General features: G+C 38.5%; 1 protein-coding gene across 1 annotated transcript in view; it reads right to left on the bottom strand.

The window, feature by feature from the left end:
- LOC122816776 (cytochrome P450 2K6-like) overlaps positions 1 to 19,980 on the bottom strand; it is a 668,826-nt gene that overhangs the window by 52,775 nt on the left and 596,071 nt on the right. Inside the window, exon 6 of the mRNA XM_044089794.1 lies at positions 8,145 to 8,283. Coding sequence (XP_043945729.1) covers positions 8,145 to 8,283 — 139 coding nt within the window. The remainder of the gene's footprint in view (positions 1 to 8,144; positions 8,284 to 19,980) is intronic.

The raw sequence follows: 19,980 nt of genomic DNA, 5'->3' as shown, positions 1-19,980 counted from the left end.
AATTTAACAGTACTGATATTAAAAAAGTGTCCCTTCTTTGACAGGTTCCCAGCTATATTGTGTGGCTATTTTATATTTTTGCATCACATTTTTGGTCTGTTTTTCATAAAATTGTAATTTTGTGGCAAATTACTGGCAAATCATTAAAGATTGATGTTAGAAAATAATGACAGACATCTGAGTTTCAGATTTCATACCCTTCAGAAAATTCATACTAATGCAAGACCTACTATTCTATTATCTTTCTAAGTTTATAAGAGGAATATTTTAAAATTGTCCTTATTTTTGGGCCTTTGTCCCACTTCTATTCATGGCTTTTTCCACATTTCTTGCTCTGAGGTTGACAGGTATGAAAAATGTGTCAGGGCCATCACCGTCAGCCAGAGACATTTCAAATTGTGACATACTTGTTGTACCCCATTCCCCCATGTAGTGACTTTGGATGTGTCCAAGCAAGGCAAGGAGCAGTTATGCAGTGTAAGTATGCAAAGTATCCCCCATTCAAGGTAGACACAAGTACTACAGTGGCTTTTCCTCTGGCCTTGATTTTGCAGAATGTTCTGGTTTTCTGTCATAGTTTTGTACTGTTGATTTATGCTTCTTATTATTCAGAAAATGCATGTCGTTGCACTGCCTGTTGCTCCGTGTTTAAGTAGCAATGCTTTAATGACGATCAGGTAAGCTTGTCTGAGATTGCAAGATGCAAGTAATCCTTAATAAGCATACTGTTAAAGAATTATCAACATCAAAAGCCTTTTTGTTGTTGCCACACAGAGAATATTTACATAACTAGATAATGTATAAGCCTTAGGTATTGAAATGCATATGACAGTATTTGTAATATAGGACAAGGTTACAGTATTTTCAGAAGCTCATTACATTTGTTGGAGACTTGCAGTCATCTTTGCAGGCTTTACCCATAAACTAAACAGAAGGCCAATCTATCATGTGAGGTCCATAACCTGTGCAGTAATCATTTAAGCAATTTATCTTGAGCTTGTTTGTTGTTTGCTGTTCATGTTTTACTTTGATCATGTTTTCCCCATGAAACAAGTAGATAGTTGTTTTCAGGCAGCAGGTCTTTTTTTGGATAAGAAACATTTTTACAAGTGGGGGTAATCAGTATCACAGATATTGCTATTTTCTGCATGTTACTTGGCACTTTTATAAAGCAGAATATAAATTATAATTAGAACTGCAGTGCAATGAGAAATGGTTTGAGTTGAGTGCTGCTTGTTTTTTTATACTTGATTTTGACTGGCATTCCAATAATGTATTTAAAAAATAATTTACTTTTTCATGCCTCACAACCTTTTTGTTTCCATCTAGATATTAAGTAAGCTGTCATGTAGCCAATGCACTGAAATATTTTTTTTCTTCTCCACTTCATTTTGTTTTGGTTGGACTCTCATAATTATGGTTTGGCACCCAGGGCAGCATATTTAATTAAAATCCCAGTTTTTGTGGTTTTGAGTATAGCCTGCCCCTTTCTAATTGGCCACAACCATTCCCATTGACCCGCCCATTCCTCTGTCTCCTGCAGCCCACCTTTGATTTGAAATCACCAGCCACCACTGGTGTGTGTGTGTGTGTATGTGTTTGAAGATGGAATACATTGGCTACCGTGTGTTTGCATGAAACAGATGTGAAATGTGAATTTGGTCATTATTACTGTTAATTTTTTGACACAGACATCTGAGAAGGATACAGATAACAATGTATCTATAATTGCTGGGTTTGGGAGGCTGTGTATGTATAAAAATGTAAACATAATCTGCCAAGGGGCAGATGCATTTTCAATTAATGCGTGTTATAAGGCATTTTCAATGAATTTGTGTTTTAATGCATTTTCTGTAAATGTGAGTTTAGTGAATGGAAGTTTACTATTGCTCATGCTAAGTCTGTTTTTAGTGAGAGACTGTTTTGTTTTCTTTAGTAAATGGACATCAGTTTTAAGCTATAAAATCTGAAATAAATGTTTTAAATCAAATCTCTGTAATCATCGTAAATGTAAATAAGAGAATAGCATGCACACTGACAAGTATGAAGAGTATTTATGGTGCTTGGGGATTGACAGCCAGGTAATGAGACACTGGAATGGCTGTGTGGGGGTGTTAAGGCCCTTGTACTTTACCCTGCCCAGGGCTTCATTTGCCCTTGTTGCAGCTCTGCCTCCCATTATCATTCATTTCTTCCAGCTCTATTCACAGCGATCGTGTAATACTCATGTTACTACCATCTCTGCCCATTTACAGAATTCCAAAGGAACCCCATTTGGGCCTGGAGCCTTGCCTCTTTTTATATTTTGCATAGCTATCTGAACTTCATGTAATATAATTGGTCTGTTAAATTTGCCCTGATCTTCCTCCCTTGCTAACTTACCATGTATTATATTCTGGAACCAATCAGTTATCTGTCTGCTCTCAAACTTTTGCAATATTCCTTCAAAATATGGTCTGAAAGCTTCCCTTACTAGTTTTGGTGAAGTAATATTTGTTCTGAATTGACCTTTATACTGTCCTGATATTGTTCCCACTGTTTCCTGTGTATGTCAATACAGTATGCTTCACTTTCCCCTCTTCCTGAAGCTACCAAACACCCCTTCTAGCTATATTGTGCATATTAAATTAACTTGTTCCAGCTCTCCCTCATCAGAAGGGCTTTAATAGTTTTATCTCCCAGGATTAAATTATGTAGCTCTTTTATTTTACAGTACAATTCAACATTATCAGTTTATTTCTTCCTTCCTTAGCCGCTATACAAGCCCTTGATGCTGTATTTAGCCCCCCACATGATAAGATATGCATGTTGTCCTTCTCAATTTTGTTATCTGCTGTCACTAACTGTACCTTTTCCCTTAATGCATTTTGTTACTTCTTTGTTCTCCACTTGTAGTAAGCCCATTGCCATGTGCCTGTTCTATCCTGTCTTCAATATGTTGACATTACTAAGACCACTGGGGCATGGTCTGAAATATATATGTCCAGTATGTCTATCTGTATCACTTTCATCTGCTTCCTCTTGCCTATAAAGAAATAGTTCAGTCTGCTGCCTTATGCAACCACTGTCCTTTTAAAAGTGCATGATATCTAAGCCCCTTCAAGTCTCTCCATATATCTATCAAATTATGTTTATTTATATTTTCCTTCAGCCATGCTCAGACCTTAACATTGTCTTCCTTTTTAGCATGTAAAGTATCCATTTCCAGTTTCAAAGTAACATCGAAATCTCCCCCATTACTTGCATTTCTCCTTCTTCTACTGTATCTCTCTAGTTATTGAAGAAATCTCAAAAAAATGTTGGATCATCAGTACTTGGGTCAAATATATTGCTTGTCACAAATTTACTATTCTAAATCGTCACTTTCCATATAATCCACATCCTCCTTGTGTTTTTTTTATATAACTCAGTTTTAACTTTTAGATTCTTGTAGAAGAAAGTTAGCATTCCTCTTTTGCCTCCACCAATTTTATGATCAGTCATTAGATATGTAAATTCTTGCTGTTGCAACATATGTGCCTCCCTTATCTTCACTTTTGTCTCCTGTAATAAGACTCTTTGAACTTTTGAATATTTTAGCTTCTGGAAAATCTGTTTACATTTTATGGGGAGAAAAAAACTCTAATGTTCCAAGGTATGTAATTAATATGTAGTGCTTTTCTGTTACCTCCTGTTCTCTTTACCTCCTTTATCTGACCTATGTCTTGGTCATCCTAATTAGAATTTGGTGAAATAACCCCCTTGGGCTGGAGAATTACCCCTTTGCCATTCTGTATGCCTGTGCCAGGTACTAGTTAACTCACTTAACTTGTTTTGCAGTGGGAGTGAAGAAATGAGTATGCAAATTAATTTCATACCCTCTTCTATCAGCTAATAGTTTCTTCCCTCAGTTTCCTCTACTGTGACATAGAAGAAAAATACAGTATAACTTATACACATTCAGGACAAAAGAATACATGCTCTAGGATGCATTATATTATATTATATTATATTATATTATATTATATTATATTATATTATATTATATTATATTATATTATATTATATTATATTATATTATATTATATATGTTGTTGCAGATTATCTGTTTATCAAGTGTAAACTTAACTTTAACATAATGTATCAAGCCTTGAAGTTAACAAATCTCATTTTATAAACACACACTTAAAGATTGTATTATACCTTAAATAAGCATTTAATTCTCAGCCAGACTCGTGGCCATATTGGCTGTAATTCATACAATTTCTAAGTGAATTATATCAAAATCCACACATTATTTCATATTTGAGCATCTCACAAGCTCTGGGTGCAGTGGTTTAACTGTCTAAGCCATTCTGGCACTTATTGCTAACTTATCATATCATTTGTTACTTTATGTATAAAGAGCTTTTATATGCATCTAACATGATTGTGCCTATTTTAATCTGCATGTTGGTTAAACCACAGCTTTACAAGAGTTCTAAATTTGTGCCCCCTGTGAGGGTGGAATGTATTATGTTTTACTATATAACGTCTACTGTTGCAGTATATCTGGTTAACAAACATGAACTTGAGAATTAACAAAATGCACTTTACAATCAAAACAATAAATCACATTTTCTAAACATCATATCACACATACTTTTTGGTTCTGTTATATTTGTACAAGGGTCTAGATGTAAAATGAATCAATGAGGATGATGATTTTAGTCTACGTAATCTCTAGATCAACTATAACAAAATCTATACATAAATTTGCATTTTAACTGCTCACAAACTGTTGGTGTAGTGGCCGGATTACCTAAGCCACATAAAGTCTTCTTGTGAGCTTATCATACCTTTTGTTACTTACCGTAGCAGTACCTGCTATGCTCTGAATGTTAGATAAGCAAGAGCTTTACAGGGTTACAGATAAGTGCCCCCTGTGTATATTAACAATTATTATTTTACAATTTATTTATTCTTTCTATATTCTCCTACACTTTTTTAAGTCCATTTACATGGAGTGAATATCATCCCTAAAAAATCAAAACACTACATACAAAAAATGATGCACTCATTCTGGGCCTCAGCTTATACTGTCTAAATATACTTTGTTGTCTCTTTATCTGTGCAATTTGTCAAACCCAGTGCGGTAAACTAAAGTACCTGTTATAATTAACAAATTCAGTAGCTGACCTTGCAAGTGTCCCTCAATTTCCACTTCTGAGGTTTATTTTCTCAACTGGACTGTGGGGAGTCTGATTTATTTCTTTTCTCCACCAGTGATTATGTGGTTTCCTGCCTCATCACCTAAATACATGAGCTATACTAGCACTGTTCACTGTGGCTTCCATTTTGTTATTTCAGGAAGAGATGCCTGACCCACTTGGCTGTGTTTGATGTTCCAACTGTTTTTACTTATTTTCTCCTTTTTGAAGTATCTGCTTATCTGGGCTAACACACCTTCTGTTCAGTCTGTTCCTGATATCCTTTGCTTCTGATACAGTCTCTGCATCTTTCCTGAAAGGCTTTTCTATGTGTTGTCTGTGGTTTCTGTAGTACTTTCTTACTGCCTGGCTTTCTTCTTCATGGATTGGTCTTTGGCATCTCTATTGTTGTTCTGTATTTATTTGCTTCCCATTCCATTTCTTTATATGTCGCGGTATGTTCCAGTACATTCCATGAAGTTTTATCTCTCTTTTTTTTTTTTTCTTCTTTATGAAACTGCCATGCACCTACTATGTCAATATATCTTCTTTTCTTATCCTAGACTGAAACCATCAGTGTGACTGGGTGAACTACAGTCACTGGGAACCCTATTTCTGCTACTTTTCCCTTCAGATAATCTGCTTCCTTTCAATGCTGACATAGGTTTGTTGAGTAATCCTCCATGAATTTGATACAACTTTTGTCGCCACAACAGACTCCTCTTTTTCCTGTTGTATCGAATAATCATGTCTCTTGTTGGAAATTAACTGAGCACCATAAGCAAATCCCTGGGATTGTTTGACTTTTTTCCTTTTCCACCTTGAAGAATCCATTATATTCTAAAAATAAAGTTTGGTGGTATTTGCATCACTTCTCTGACCAGATTAGCTGCAAATTCTGACAATTCTTGAGCATTTATGTTCTTTGAAATGTCAATAATTCACACATTACCTTTTCAACTTCTGTTTTCCAAATCAGCCAATAACATCTGTGACATATAGATCTTCTCTAGCTCTTGTTGTTTGGCTGATTCTACTGTTATTTCAGTTTTCCTCTGCTTATTTTCCTCCACAGTAACAATTATCTGATTTTGTATAGTTTGAAAGACTTCCTTCAAATGGTAGGTCTCCATGTTGAGCACAATCAAAGAATGGTGCTGAGAGAGCTGCATTATCTTCTGTTCAGAATTAGCCTCTGTGAACTGTGTGTGTAACTCATTTTCCATTTACTGCAGTTTTCCTGTTTATTTTTGTTTCTTTCTTTATTTACTTAGGTTTGTTAACCAGTTAATAGCACTGATCTCTATATGGGCCTTTTTCAGACTCAGCCTAGGAGTAATATCTGTTTTACCGATTAGGCAATGGAAGCTGAGGGAATCAAACCCTGAACCACTGGACCACAAGAAACAGTTCATTAAAAGTTCCTTGGTCCCCTGCACCAACTGTCATTCTCCTGCCATTTTACATTTGATTTCTGATGCCCAGTTTCTAATGCAGCTGCATTTATTTTGCTGATTCACTGTTCTGGTGAGAAGAGAGAACAAACTTAAGCTGTCATTTTCTCCCAGGCCAAGCCATGTCTGCCTTTTTTGTTAAGACATTGAATGTGATGTTATTGTCCCTGTGCAGCAGTATTTTTAAATACTTCCTATCAGAAGAGCAAAACTCATGATTACAACTCCTGAAGCTTTAAAAATAAAATATGAGTGCAAAAAATGGCAGTGAATTTTGAACTCACTGTCATGATTTTATAACATTTTTCACCAGTGATGTAGGAGTCTGTGTCTCTCACATAGCTGTTAGTTATATATCTTAACTCTAAGACTGAGTTACTTCAGAGTGGAGGACACTCCGAGGTACTACAACCTTGACTTTGTGTGTGTGTGTGTGTGTGTGTGTGTGTGTGTGTGTGTGTGTGTGTGTGTGTGTGTGTGTGTGTGTGAGTGTGTGTGTTTAACAGGTTCGGGCTCACTATTCCAAGGATCACATTTAAGATGCCTGAGAGCTCACTGAAAACCAGCTTTTCAGGAGTAATGTCACAGCGATGTAATTTTTATTTAAATGAATACTTTTCAAAAGATACAGAGGGAGACAATGGGAATGTTCCTGAAAATAGGACCTAGTATAAGTGCAAGAGAAGAGTTCAATACTTTTGTGGTTTTATTTTTATTAAGGCAGAAAACTGAGGCATTTAGTCAGTATATTGAAGGGGTTACTATTGCGTTATCGCAGACGCACTTTGTCGAATGCGTCTTGATCGAACCTAAAAGAACGAAACGGAAAAATAGCGAAGTGGCTTTTCAGCAAATTCCTTCCCTGGGAAAGAATTTGCTTGGCCATTTTCATTACTTTGCTGTTTTCGGCAATGTAGTGCAATATTGGAGTCGGGATATTTAAGTAGGGGAGTGTGGGGGGAGCAAAGGCCCCACATCATGTAATGTTTTAAAGTTTTTGTTTTTTTTTTATTTTGGAACAGTGATTTTTTTCCTCTTGGAAAGAAATCGCTGTTCTGAGGTTTCGTCATTGTAAGCTTTCGCTTACATGGGGTTGATTAATTATCGTTCACTTTAGTAATCATGCGATAATACAATATAGACCCTATTGAAGAATTATATTTATTTTTTTATATTTATATCAGTGTATTAAAGAAAGGTATGAGCTAAGATGATGGTAAAAAGTGATAATTTAACTGTGGGATGGTATAAAAAATAAGTGCTATGCAGAAATTCAGCATTTATTGCATGCTACAATTTAGGAATGTTTCTTTGTAATGGCATGCACTCACTTTGTGTGTAAGTGGTTTCTAGTGGTAATATTTTGCACTAAATAAATTTCACAAAAATGCACATTTTTTAGTCTTTTTTTTCGTATGAAAAGTGCTTGTTAAACAAATCAGCATGGTTTCAGACTTGCATTCACACAATTCCAGTCAGAAATAAGAATAACTAAATAAATGATGTAAGTGAATAGCCTTACTTTGTATGTCAGGATATTTTGCCAACAGAAGAATCCCCCAGCGGAGAGTTGTAGATGTTGTTTCTGTACCAGCTCCAAATAAATTTTGTGTTGTAAAGAGAAGGTTTTCATCATGGAAATGTGTAGCTTCATTTTTTGCCTTCTGTTAGGAAAAAAAAATGTTTCTCTGAGAATTGAGAGAAAATTATGTGATAACACCATTACTTCCCTTAACAATTTCTTACATTTTCACAGCTGTTATTAAAAACAGTACAAACAGTACACAGGTGCACCTAGTTATTAAAAATGTGACTTGAAAGGAAATTGTTTATGTTCAAGGTTTTTGACATTTGGCCTTGTTTAGTTTGACAGTCTGCGCCATTTGAATATGTTTTCTCCAGCTTAACTTCTTGCAGCTCTTTCATTAACGTGTCTTATTTGGCTGTTGGCTACACCAGCCTGCTACCAGAACTACTGGTGATACAGCATCTTGATTTGTTAGCCTTATGTCACTGCATATATTGATAAAAAAGTAGAAAAATCTATTTAATCTTTGTATGATGCCCTATTTTTGTTATTCTGTAGTTTTAATGAAATATAATGTGAATAGACAACTAAATTCTTTCCTTACTGTAGGAATTCACAGGAAAGCAGTGAACTAGGCCCATTGATCAGTAATGGAACATTCAGGGTGCTTGCGTATACCTGATTTCACTAGAGCAAACATCAAACTGTTGCTGTAGAGACAGAGATACAGAGATGATGTGATTTATACCATCTGCATATTGGGACAAGACTTCTGAGCAAGATTCAGATGAGTTGATCTGCCTGCATTAATTGCCTAATGTGAGTTAATCAACTAGCAGGACAGATAAAATCTCTCATTTAGAGATATGATAAATCAGCACAGAGAAACAACTTAATAATTCTTACTGCCTTGTCTCTGAATTGAACACTGTGCTGTCAGACCTGACCATGACACACACACGCACGCACACACACACACACACACACACACACACACACACACACACACACACACACACACACACACACACACACACATACACACACACACCTAGCTTCACGATACTTATCTCTCATAGTGCAACCACCCATACATGCACGATCACAAACATACACACATGGCTCAGTCATACTTACCTGTACCATAACTACTTTTATTGGAGTGAAAGAGTGAATGTCATCAAAAATGGCTTCACTTTTTATTCCTCGAGAAACAACTCAGAAGAGTTTATCTGGAGACACTGCCATTTCTTGGCAAGACAGCAAATGGTCAGTTAGCATTAGACACACCCCATGCTGCCATATTAGTATGAGGCTTCCTCAGTGAGACTGCTGTTCAAAATATAGTCATTGTCAAGGAAGACCCTAGGCCTCTGCTGAAAAAGGGAACATGTGCCCAATCAGATTTTTACAGTAAACAGATGTCAATAAATAAATAAAACTAAAGCAGGAAAGTTTAATTAAATTGGAAAGGCTTATTGTGTTGAGGAAATCTTCCGAGTTAAGGCTTCTGCAGTGCAGCAAACCTTTCTGAATCCCAGAGATTTTTATGTACATGTAGTTTTCTGTATTGTACATTAAGTATTACCCAAAAGAACAATATGAATTTTTCTTTTTGTAGTAATGTATAAATGTTTATCCTTTGAAAAACTATCTTAATAATGGTAAATTCTCTTATCACTGATAATTTGGATTGGCCTTACTTCTTCCTAGGAAGCAAGCCCAGGGTAAATTAACCTAAAACTTGTCACATCATCATGATCATGGTTGCAATTGTAAACATTTATATTTCTGTGGCTAAAATTCCAATATATAAATCATCAGCACTTCTTTAAATGCTGACAAAAATAGTATAGTTGTGTGCACTTACAATAAATGTAGATGTTTGAGTATATTCACTGTTGCAGTCATCACCTGTGGGTTATCCCTGCTGTGGTAGCCCTCAGCCGGCCCGAATACCAGAGTCAATGTTTTTCTGTGTCAGCTGCTGTCGCTTGCTGCCTGACGTCAGGTTGTCAGTGCTATAAATGAAGGCAGCCAATGCCATTACATCAGTTTTTCTTGCTGTAACCAGTTAGAGGCCCAAGTAAATATGGTCAAGTGGTCCTGGTGGCTAAAAGCCACCATTAGAAACTTATGTCTCCCTAAAGAAAGAAGATATAAGGGGGAAGGAGGGTGGAAAACCAGGACTGCAACAGTGAATACACTCAAACACCTACATTTATGGTAAGTGTACACAACTGTACTATGTTCTTTGTGTTTTCACTGTTGCAGTTATCACCTGTGGGAGGATTCCCAAAGCTGAGGAGAGGGGTGGTAGGATTAGTAAGAGAACTAGGAATGGTTCAGCAAGCCCTGCAGAACTGCAGAGGCAAACACTGCCCTAGCCTTAGAAAATAGAGGTAGGTGGTAATGCTTGGTAAAAGTATGGGCAGAAGTCCAGTTGGCAGCTTCCAGGATGTCCCTGGTGGGAACTCCTCTGAGGAATGCTGTGGAAGTGGAGGCTGCCCTAGTGGAATGGGTTTGAATAGACTTGGGGGGGGAGGAGTTCCCATGCAATGTGTAGCTGATATGGATATGGTGTAATATCTATTTGGAAATGCTTTGTTTGGAAATGGACTTCCCCTCTGCCCCTGGGGCAAAGCAAAGATGACAAGTAGTTGGTCTGTTTTCCTGAAGGGTTTAGTATGGTCCAGATAGTATCTGAGCTTTCTGTGCATGCCTAGTGAGTGAAGAATTCTTTCCCCCTTGTTTTGAGGGTTAGGAAAGAAGGTGAGTAGATGTATAGCCTGGTTGAGAGTTACATTAGATACCACCTTGGACAAAAAGGAGGGATTAGTCTTCAGGGAGACCCTGTCTGCATGGAAGATGATGAAGGGCTCAATGGCCATCAATGCCTGAAGCTCTGAAACCCTTCTGGTTGAGGTGATAGCTAGGAGAAAAGCAGTTTTCCAGGAGCGGTATCTTAGTTCTGCTGAAGCAGCAGGTTCAATGGGTGGTAAAGTTAGTTTTTCCAAAACATAATTCAGGTTGCAAGCTGGAGTGGGTGGCCTTCTGGGAGGTCTGATATTAGAAGCCCCTCTGAGAAATTGCTTAATCAAAAGATGGGAGAACAGGGGTTGTTCTGTATTAAAATGAACTGAAATGGCTGAGGTGTGGATTTTAATAGAGGAGAATTTAGGGCCACTATTAAGTAGCTCCGCTAGGTAGTCCAGGATAAGAGGGATGGAATGTTGTGAGGTATTGCCCCCCTCTTGACTGGCTCCAGGAGCAGAATCTTTTCCATTTTCTTGTATAAAATTTTTCTGGTGCTGGGCCTTCTGGCCTCTGTGATAATGTCTAGGACCTGTTTGCTTAACAGGGGCCTCTTGTTTGCCTTTAGAGTATTAGCCATGCTAATAGTTTGAAAGTCTGCAAGTCTGGGTGCAGCACCCCCCCCCCCCACCTGAGTTAACAGGTCTGAGATCAGGGAAGCTGGTTGGGAGGCTGTAAAATCAGGCTGCGCAATAAGGGGTACCAATGTTGTCTGGGCCAATCTGGAGCAATGAGGATGGCCTTTGGTCTCTCCCCCCTTATTTTGATCAGTACCTTGGGAATAAGAGGCAGAGGAGGGAATGCATACACAAAAAGGGTGTTCCAGGCGAAGATCAAGGCATCTACCTTCCACGCTAGATGGTGATACTCCCTGGTACAGAATTGTTTCAGCTGATGGTTGAGATGCGAAGCAAAGAGATCCACCGCCAGAGTCCCCCAAACCTGGGTGATTTGTAAAAAGATTTTTCTCTGGAACTGCCATGTGTGGGGGTCCAGTAAGCTTCTGCTTAAGTGGTCTGCCAGGGTGTTGTTGATCCCTGGTAGGTATTGGGCTATCAGGTGTAGTCCCATGGAAGAGGCTGTCAGCCAGAAGATCATGGCTAACCTGCACAGAGGGTAAGATTGGGTTCCTCCCTGTTTCTTGATGTACCACATTACTGTGGTGTTGTCTGTTTTGATAAAGAGAACCCCTGACTTGACATGGGGGTTTGAAGGATGTCAGAGTCTTTTGTACTGCTATCATTTCCTTCTGGTTCATGTGTAAGGGAAGGTGCTGGGCATCCCAAAGACCTTGGGTGCATCTGCCTTCTAGGTGAGTGCCCCAAGCTATGTCTGAGACTGTCAGTGGTAATGGTCTGCCCAGTTGGGTGGAGGGTGAAGGAAAGACCCTTGTTCTGGACACAAGCCCCTGTCCACCAGAGAAACTCGGCCCTTATACAGTGGATCAGAGGTAGAGAGGTCTCTTGAGGTTGAGAGTCCTGACACCAAAGGTTCTATAGGTACCACTGAAGCTATCTCATGTAAAGCCTGGGCAGAGGAATTAAAAGGATGCAAGATGCCATGTACCCCAAGGCTTGCAGGAACTTCCTCGCAGTGAGGTGACTTCTGGAAGCCAGCTGGGTAAAACAGAGAGGCAGGAAGCTGTGCTTTTCTTGGGATAGGAATGCTATTTGGGATGCTGTGTCCAGCAGTGCTCCCAAGAAAATGATCTTCCTGAAGGGTGTTTGCCTTCATTTCTTCTCGTTGATTGTGTACCTTAAGGAGGTTAGGAGGGTTTTGACAAAGAGGAGGTCCTTAAGGAGCTTTTCTTTGCAATCTGCCTGAATGAGGCAGTCATCCAGATAAGAGTAAATTTGTATTTTTTCTGTCTGCAAAAGACTATGGCCAGGGCTAGGCATTTGGTGAATACCCTGGGAGTAGTAGATAAGCCAAAGGGTAGCGCAGAGAACTGAAAGTGTTGTAAGCCTGCTCTGAAGTGAATTAATTTCCTGCAGGATTCCCTTATGGGTTTGTGTGGGAAGGCATCTTTTAGATCTAGGGTAACAATCTAGGCATTTTTTGTCAGCATAGACAGTAGCTGCTGCAAAGTTAGCATTTTGAATTTGGGGACCATCAGGAAGGTGTTCAGAATGGATAGATCCAGGATGAGGTGCCAAGTACCCTCTTTTCTGGGAACAAGGAATAGTCTGGAATAAAAGCCTTTGCCTGTTTGATCTGAGGGAACAGGTTCTTCTGCCCCTTGGGATATGAGAGTTTGGACTTGTTTCAATGCCTCTCCCTACTGATTTGAAGGTAAGTCTGGGTACCCTCTTGGAATTGGGAGTTCATTGAAGGAGAATTTGTATCCCTGAAAAATTATATTTAAGACCCATTGGTTCTTTGTTACAGAAAGCCAATTTTCTTTGCAGAGGGAGAGCCTTCCTCATAGTTTTTGGTGAGAGAAAAGAGGGCAGGGGGGGAAGAAGGAGTCATTAGGCATTATTGCCATAGAGGGATGGCTTATAACTCCCTGCCTTTGGAGTGGAAGTGGTCCACTGTTTGGTTCTCTGCTGTCCCTGGACAGGAGTCTGGGTGGTCTGCCCCTGCACGGGTTACCTTGCCCCTGTCTTCTAGGTGCAGGAAAGGACCAGTGTTTTGAGGGGAAATTCCTGCTGAACCTAGGTGGTTGTACCTGAAGGAAATCTTTTACTGTTTGCATAGATTTTGCTTTGTTTTTCATCTTTTTAAGCACCTCTTCTGCTTTTACTCCAAACAAGCTGTCCTTATCCAACGGCGCATCAAGTAATTTAGATTTGACATAATCAGGGATAGGTTGTTCCTTCAACCATACATGTCTCCTAATGACAGATCCTAATACTGCTGCCCTGCTTGAGGCTTCTAGGGCATCATATCCACAGTGTAATGAGTGTTTAGCCACTTGACAAGTACAGTGCAGTAAATCTGCTAACTCTTTTGAATTGGCACAGTCAGGAAAGGTTGAAATCTTTTGTTTTAATAGTTTCAAAGTGTGTTGATGATATTTTAACATATGGAACTGACAGTTGAGTGCTCTGATAGCTAAGGTTGCAGAGGTGTATGCTTTTTTACCCCATCTGTCCAGAGCTCTGGAGTCCTTGGCTGAAGGAATAGTATTCTTTGCAGAACTAGCCTTAGCTCCTTTTGGTCCCTGTGTATTGACCTCTGGGTCTGTAGCAGGATTTCTGTACAGGTATTTGTGAGAATCCGGTACTCTGTAATACCTGTCAGGTTTTCTGGGAGCAGGTGGGAGGGTGTCAGGAGTTAAACTGGATTCATGGAAGACATCATCAACCACCTCTAAGATTGGAGGGATGGCCTAGGATCTGTGCTGGGGCAGGTCTAGAAACTAGTCTTTTCTTAGACTGAGGAAAGTTCTGGGATTCCCAGTGGAAATGTTCCCTGTGGTTGTGAAGGGTTTCCCCAAAGGAAAGATGGGGAGGCAGAAGGAATGGATTCCTCTGCATCTGAATCCTTATAAGCAGGCAGAGGTTGTTGTTCCTCTTCAAAATCTGAAAAATCAGACTCCTCAGAATCTTTTTCTGTCAGTATTTCACAAGAAAGGTATATTTTCCTTTTAGAAGTTGTGGCCTGACTATCCCTGATAAGGGTGATAAGATCCTCCACCATTTTAAGCATTTGAGCTTTGGGTGGTGGAGCAGGAGTAAAATGGTGGCTAGAGGTAGTTTTCCTAGGAGTTGCCTTGCCTTTAGGTGTAAGAGTATCCATTGGTCTTTGGGAAATGGTAGTCAGAGGAGAAGGCATTGTTTTATGTCTAGATTCGGTAGTGCAAAAAACCTCCTTGGAAGCCGGTGCCTGTGTTGAAGCTCCAGACCCAACCAAGGCAGAGACAACCAAAGGCTCGGAAGTTGAAGATTTCTGCAGCATAGCGGACTCTGAAAGGGTCTCAGTAGAGGCCTGTGAAGGTATTGAATCAGGCATCAGGGGCTGCTAAGGTGCCTCACTGAATCCTGGAGAACTGATGACCTGCTTATCGGTAGAGTTGTTGGAAGACTTAGCTTTGTGTGGTCTGTCTCTCTCTTTATCCTTATGTTTTTTCAGAATGTCTATGGATTTTTGGCTGATGGACACCATTTCAAAATGTTAAAGAGGGCACAGAACTGGAAACAGGGGACATTGTGGTCTGAGCCTATACAAGTGATGCAGTATGAATGGAAGTCTCTGTGTGGTATTTGCTTTCCACATGTGAGACAATTGTTAACTTTTTCTGACATTGGCTAGTGCCCTTATTTAAAGAAACTGATTAAAACCAATGCAGGAGGTTTACAGGGCAAGCTGCAATGACTGTGATGCATTTTATGTGGGTAAAATGCTCAACAGACTTAAAAGAAGGATTTCTGGTTATCTTTCCGAAGTTAGAGCTAAGTGAAAGAATAATGTACTGTCTCAGCACCTTCAGCTTCACAAAAGACACACTGGCTTTAAATTTCAAATTATTGATTGTGTGGGCACTTTCTATCTGGAAGGAGACATCCCTAATCATTTAGAAAAATGTGAACTTCTGTGGCGATTGAAACTGAACTCTTGTAGAAAACCGGGGCTTAATTATTATTGCTCCATAAAAAGCATACTAGAACTCAGAAAACTGCACTGTTTAAGACTATTAAAACTCTGATATGGGACTGATTGATGTTGACATTACATACTAATATTGTTATAAAAAAATATCAAAATATTATAAATAGTTTACAGTGAAAATAACTGACATTGGTACAGTTTTCTGATATTTTTACTCTTTTAAACTAAGTGCTTTTCAGCCAGATGCCACATTTCAACAGATCCCCAGGGACTTGCTTTATTTCTAACATTTTCACACTCAACATTCAGTCACTTTTTACTGTTATACCTAATAGTTATGGCATGGATGCCATAAGGGAACTTCTGGTAAAAAATGGGCAATACTCTGGTAGATTCAGTGAAACTATATGTGAACTACTCCAGTTAGTACTAGATAATAACTATTTTGTTTTCAATGAAAAAAAATACCATCAAATATCTGGCATAGCAATGGGTACACCCATTGCTAATACATATGCTAACCTAGTACTGGATAAATGGGAGACTGAATTTATATGTCATGGGCCACAGCAATATTCTCAGAATATTAGTTGTTTTAAAAGATATGTGGATGACTTGTTTTTTGTTTGGCATGGTAGTAGGGATGAACTAGATGTGTGCTTAAACTTTTTAAACAGTACTGAGTTTTTACATTTTTCTATGATATGCTCAGATACTAGCATTAACTTTCTGGATGAGAGAATTTTTTTTGATGGTACTGAAATTCAAACTGTTCATAAAAAACCTACACATAGGAATACATTTCTCCATCAAAACAGTATGCATGCACCACATGTGTTTAAAAGTGTCACAAAAGCTCAGTTTGTTAGAATTAGCAAACTTAATACCTCCATAGAAGAATGTAGGAAACAAATGCAGGAACTGAAAGATGAATTTATAGAGAGGGACTACAGTAATGAGTTCCTAGATATGGAAATGAAATATGTCTTGAGCTGTAGGGATGATAGTACTAAACCCTATATTTTTTATGAACACAATGGAAGTAGCCTCTATAACTAAGGAGATCAACTTAGATGCAGGTAAGCTACGTTTTGTTACAACTTTTAACAGAGCCACTTCTGAGGTAAAAAGAATTATTAATAATAACTGGTGTATATTAACATCTTTACCTGAATTATGTCCCATAGTTGGTATGAAACCCAGTTTCTCATACAGAAACTGTCAGAGTTTAAAGTAGAAGTTATGTTATAAAGTCATGTATGTCAAGAATGGGGGGTATAACAGCTGCTAAATCAGATACCTTTCCTTGCTACAATTGTAGCTGCTGTGTAGTCATTAACAAAAATAATACTTTTCAACATCCAATAACTAGGAAGAATTCTATATTTTCCGGCTTAGCAACATGTGTTACAATAAATATAATATACCTGGCTACCTGTAATAGATGTCAGACATTTTATGTTGGGAAATCTACCAGAAAATTGAAGGAAAGAATAACTGAGCGCGATTTAGAAATAAGAAGATATATTGACACTAATTCCTTGGCTAAGCATATCAGTACATATGGAAATGCACATAAATTCTCTTTTAGGGTGATAGATAGAGTATATAAGTCTATTACTTAATAGAATGAATAGTTTTACCCACATAGAAAATGCCTCTTGTTCGACAATCAACATGTACACTAGCTGCGATATACCATGGCCCAAGTGTAATTATTTTGGTGTCATAAATAAACCTGCAGGGTCAGAATTTCTATAGCTGACTGGACAGCTTGTTATGATGTCATAATTGGAGTCAGTCCCTGATTTGTGGCTTGGATTTAAAATAGTGTTAACTTGTGTATTTTTGAAGTCTGATGAAGCATTGAGGACAACACAAAAGTGCTTACTAAGTTATAATAAAAGCTTTTTGGTTTATTTTACTTAGCTATGTTTGTTGTCACTCAGTTTTTATCCCAGTTCTATTCTTTGTGTACTGGCGTGACAACTTCATCCCTGCTGTGCAGTTGTTTTTTACTCTTTAGGTAACACATTTGAACATGCCCATCAGTCAGTTGGTAGAAGTTACAACAGGTTGCCTCTCATGAAAACCTTTGATGTTCATAATTTTCTGAATGAAAAGAGGAATAGTCCTGTCAAAATGCTCTAATGTATTTTACCTGTGTTCTTAATGTTCATACTATTCCTTGAAAAATGGATTACCATTGCAACATTTGTAAAATCATCTCTCTTCACCAGTGGTTTAACCAGAATTGAAGAAAAGGAACCATTGATTTTGGAAATTACTTCTTGTAAGTCAGAATCAAGTAATGTTAAGGGGCACACTTCACTACAATATTTTCTAATTTAGAGACAGCCCTACCACAGTGCATTTACAGAAAGATGTGCAGCACTGCTGTGGGCTGTCTCTATGGCCATGCTACATGATAATGAGGCACACTGGGGTTGAGGTGTATGCTAATTAGCCATGTGCTTTCCCTGCAGAACTGCTTGCTGTAAGGCATTTCCATAAGTTGAGGGGGCAACACTAGATACCAGGGAGAACTCTTCACTGCCATGTGGTTTGGAGGAACAATGGGCATCAGGGATACTCTATACAGGATGTTTTAAAGACACTTGATTAAAAAAACATGTTGTATGGGGCACTACAAGACACCAGGCATACTTTGAATAGTGTGTCTAAAAATGCATTTAAAGGGATGCTAATCTTGTACCCTCCTGCTGCTACTACAGGAGCTTACTCTTCTGTGCCCCCACTAAATGCCAGACATGTCAACTATGAAAGCTAAGATGTAAGAAAAAAAAGAATAAATTACAATAGGATGAATTCTAGCCCTGTATCCTTGGCAGCAGAAACCCTAATATTAACCTGGAGCTAAATGATAACCTAGTGAAGTAGTTTCTTTTTGTCACATAATAAGGATTTTGGGCACTGTTTAATGTCTGCAGCAGTGCATGACTTATAAGGGAGAGGAACTTAGAACATTAAGCATACCTCTCAACCTTTTATTGCAGCACATCAAGACAAAGCCAAAATCATGCACTTTTTTAATTATGCCTCCTACAAACTTCAGCAGTTGCTAGGATAGCAGTTTTTGCACTACCGTGCATTTAAAGTAGGATATGAAGTGTAATACTTAAATGTCTGTCATTAACATCTGATTGTAATCATTCATGAATTATCAGGGCTGAGAAAAAGGAAACATTGAGACATACCAACAGTAGGGACAGGTATGTTTTGTGTGTGTGTGTTTGTGTGTGTGTGGGTGTCTGTGTGCATGTGTGTGTGTCTGTGTGTGTGTGTGTGTGTGTGTGGGGGTGTCTGTGTGCATGTGTGTGTGTGTGTGTGTGTGCGTGTGTATGCGTCTGTGTGTATGTCTATGTGTGTGTATGTCTGTGTCTGTGTGCGCACACTTTATTTTGTGTTTGTGTGAGGGAGTGTGGTTGAGGAGTGGAGCTTGTGCTTACATGATGCAGCCTCCGATGTTAGCTACCACAAGAAAGTGCTGGCAATTCAGAGATATGCAAATTAGCTGATACTGAGACATTTCCTCATTGCAGTTAATGTGTTTCTGAATTGTAAAATACCACATCACAGAAAGAGGACCTTTTTACCATAGCCCTTAATGTGAACACTGGGGTTCTTTATGAATCGCATGGTAAGTTTCTTTAAAAGCAATTTCTTTGTTCAATTACCTGATATAAAAAAATAAATGTATCTAAAATTAGACATGAAAGTCTAGCTAGCTGTCTTTTAACACTCCCTTTCCCCACCCTCCCATGCTCATTTACTATGTCTGAGGGCAACTACCTTCTTTGGACCACACCTCCCCTTAGGGAGTGTCATTGACAGGCACCCCCCCCTACCCAAGAAGAGCATGCCCCTACCTCCTTGCTGCTCCATTAGCCACCCAAATCAGTAATTGAACTGAGCTCACTTGAGCCATAGTCAGGACTTTATCACTCTATGCCACTGGAGTAGCCAAGCCTTCTAACATCTTAAACTCTCTAAACCATAAAATAAACAAATCACGTTGTTATCAAAAATATAAATTTAATAATCCTTATAATGACTGTTCAACACAAAACTGGTTTTCCAAACAGCTAAAATGAATTTTGCAAACAATGGTAATGGAGCAGCACTCGTGGCTTCTGCAGAAGTTAGCTTGTAAAATTCAGCTTTAAAGGTGAAAAAGTTTTTTTTTTTGCCAACACCTCCTTGATTAAACAGCGTAATAAATTAATTTCATCAGTTCATATAAAATTAATATTTGGTAGCATTACCCAAAACCAGTCAGTCCTCAATTCTTGTGTGGTAACAGATCTGGAATATCAACTGTTACTAAAAAAATCAGTTAACATTCTGTCTGATGTTGGCTCATAGGTTCATAGGTTCATAGGTGTGTACTAGGCTAATGGCCCTGGAGCCTATACAGGCCTAGCCCATAGGATTACACTGG

The sequence above is a fragment of the Protopterus annectens genome, chromosome 12.part0, assembly GCF_019279795.1.
Source record: "Protopterus annectens isolate FY-2018-M chromosome 12.part0, PAN1.0, whole genome shotgun sequence".
In the NCBI taxonomy this organism is placed as follows: Eukaryota; Metazoa; Chordata; order Ceratodontiformes; family Protopteridae; genus Protopterus; species Protopterus annectens.
This window is presented reverse-complemented; position numbering and strand designations above follow the sequence as displayed.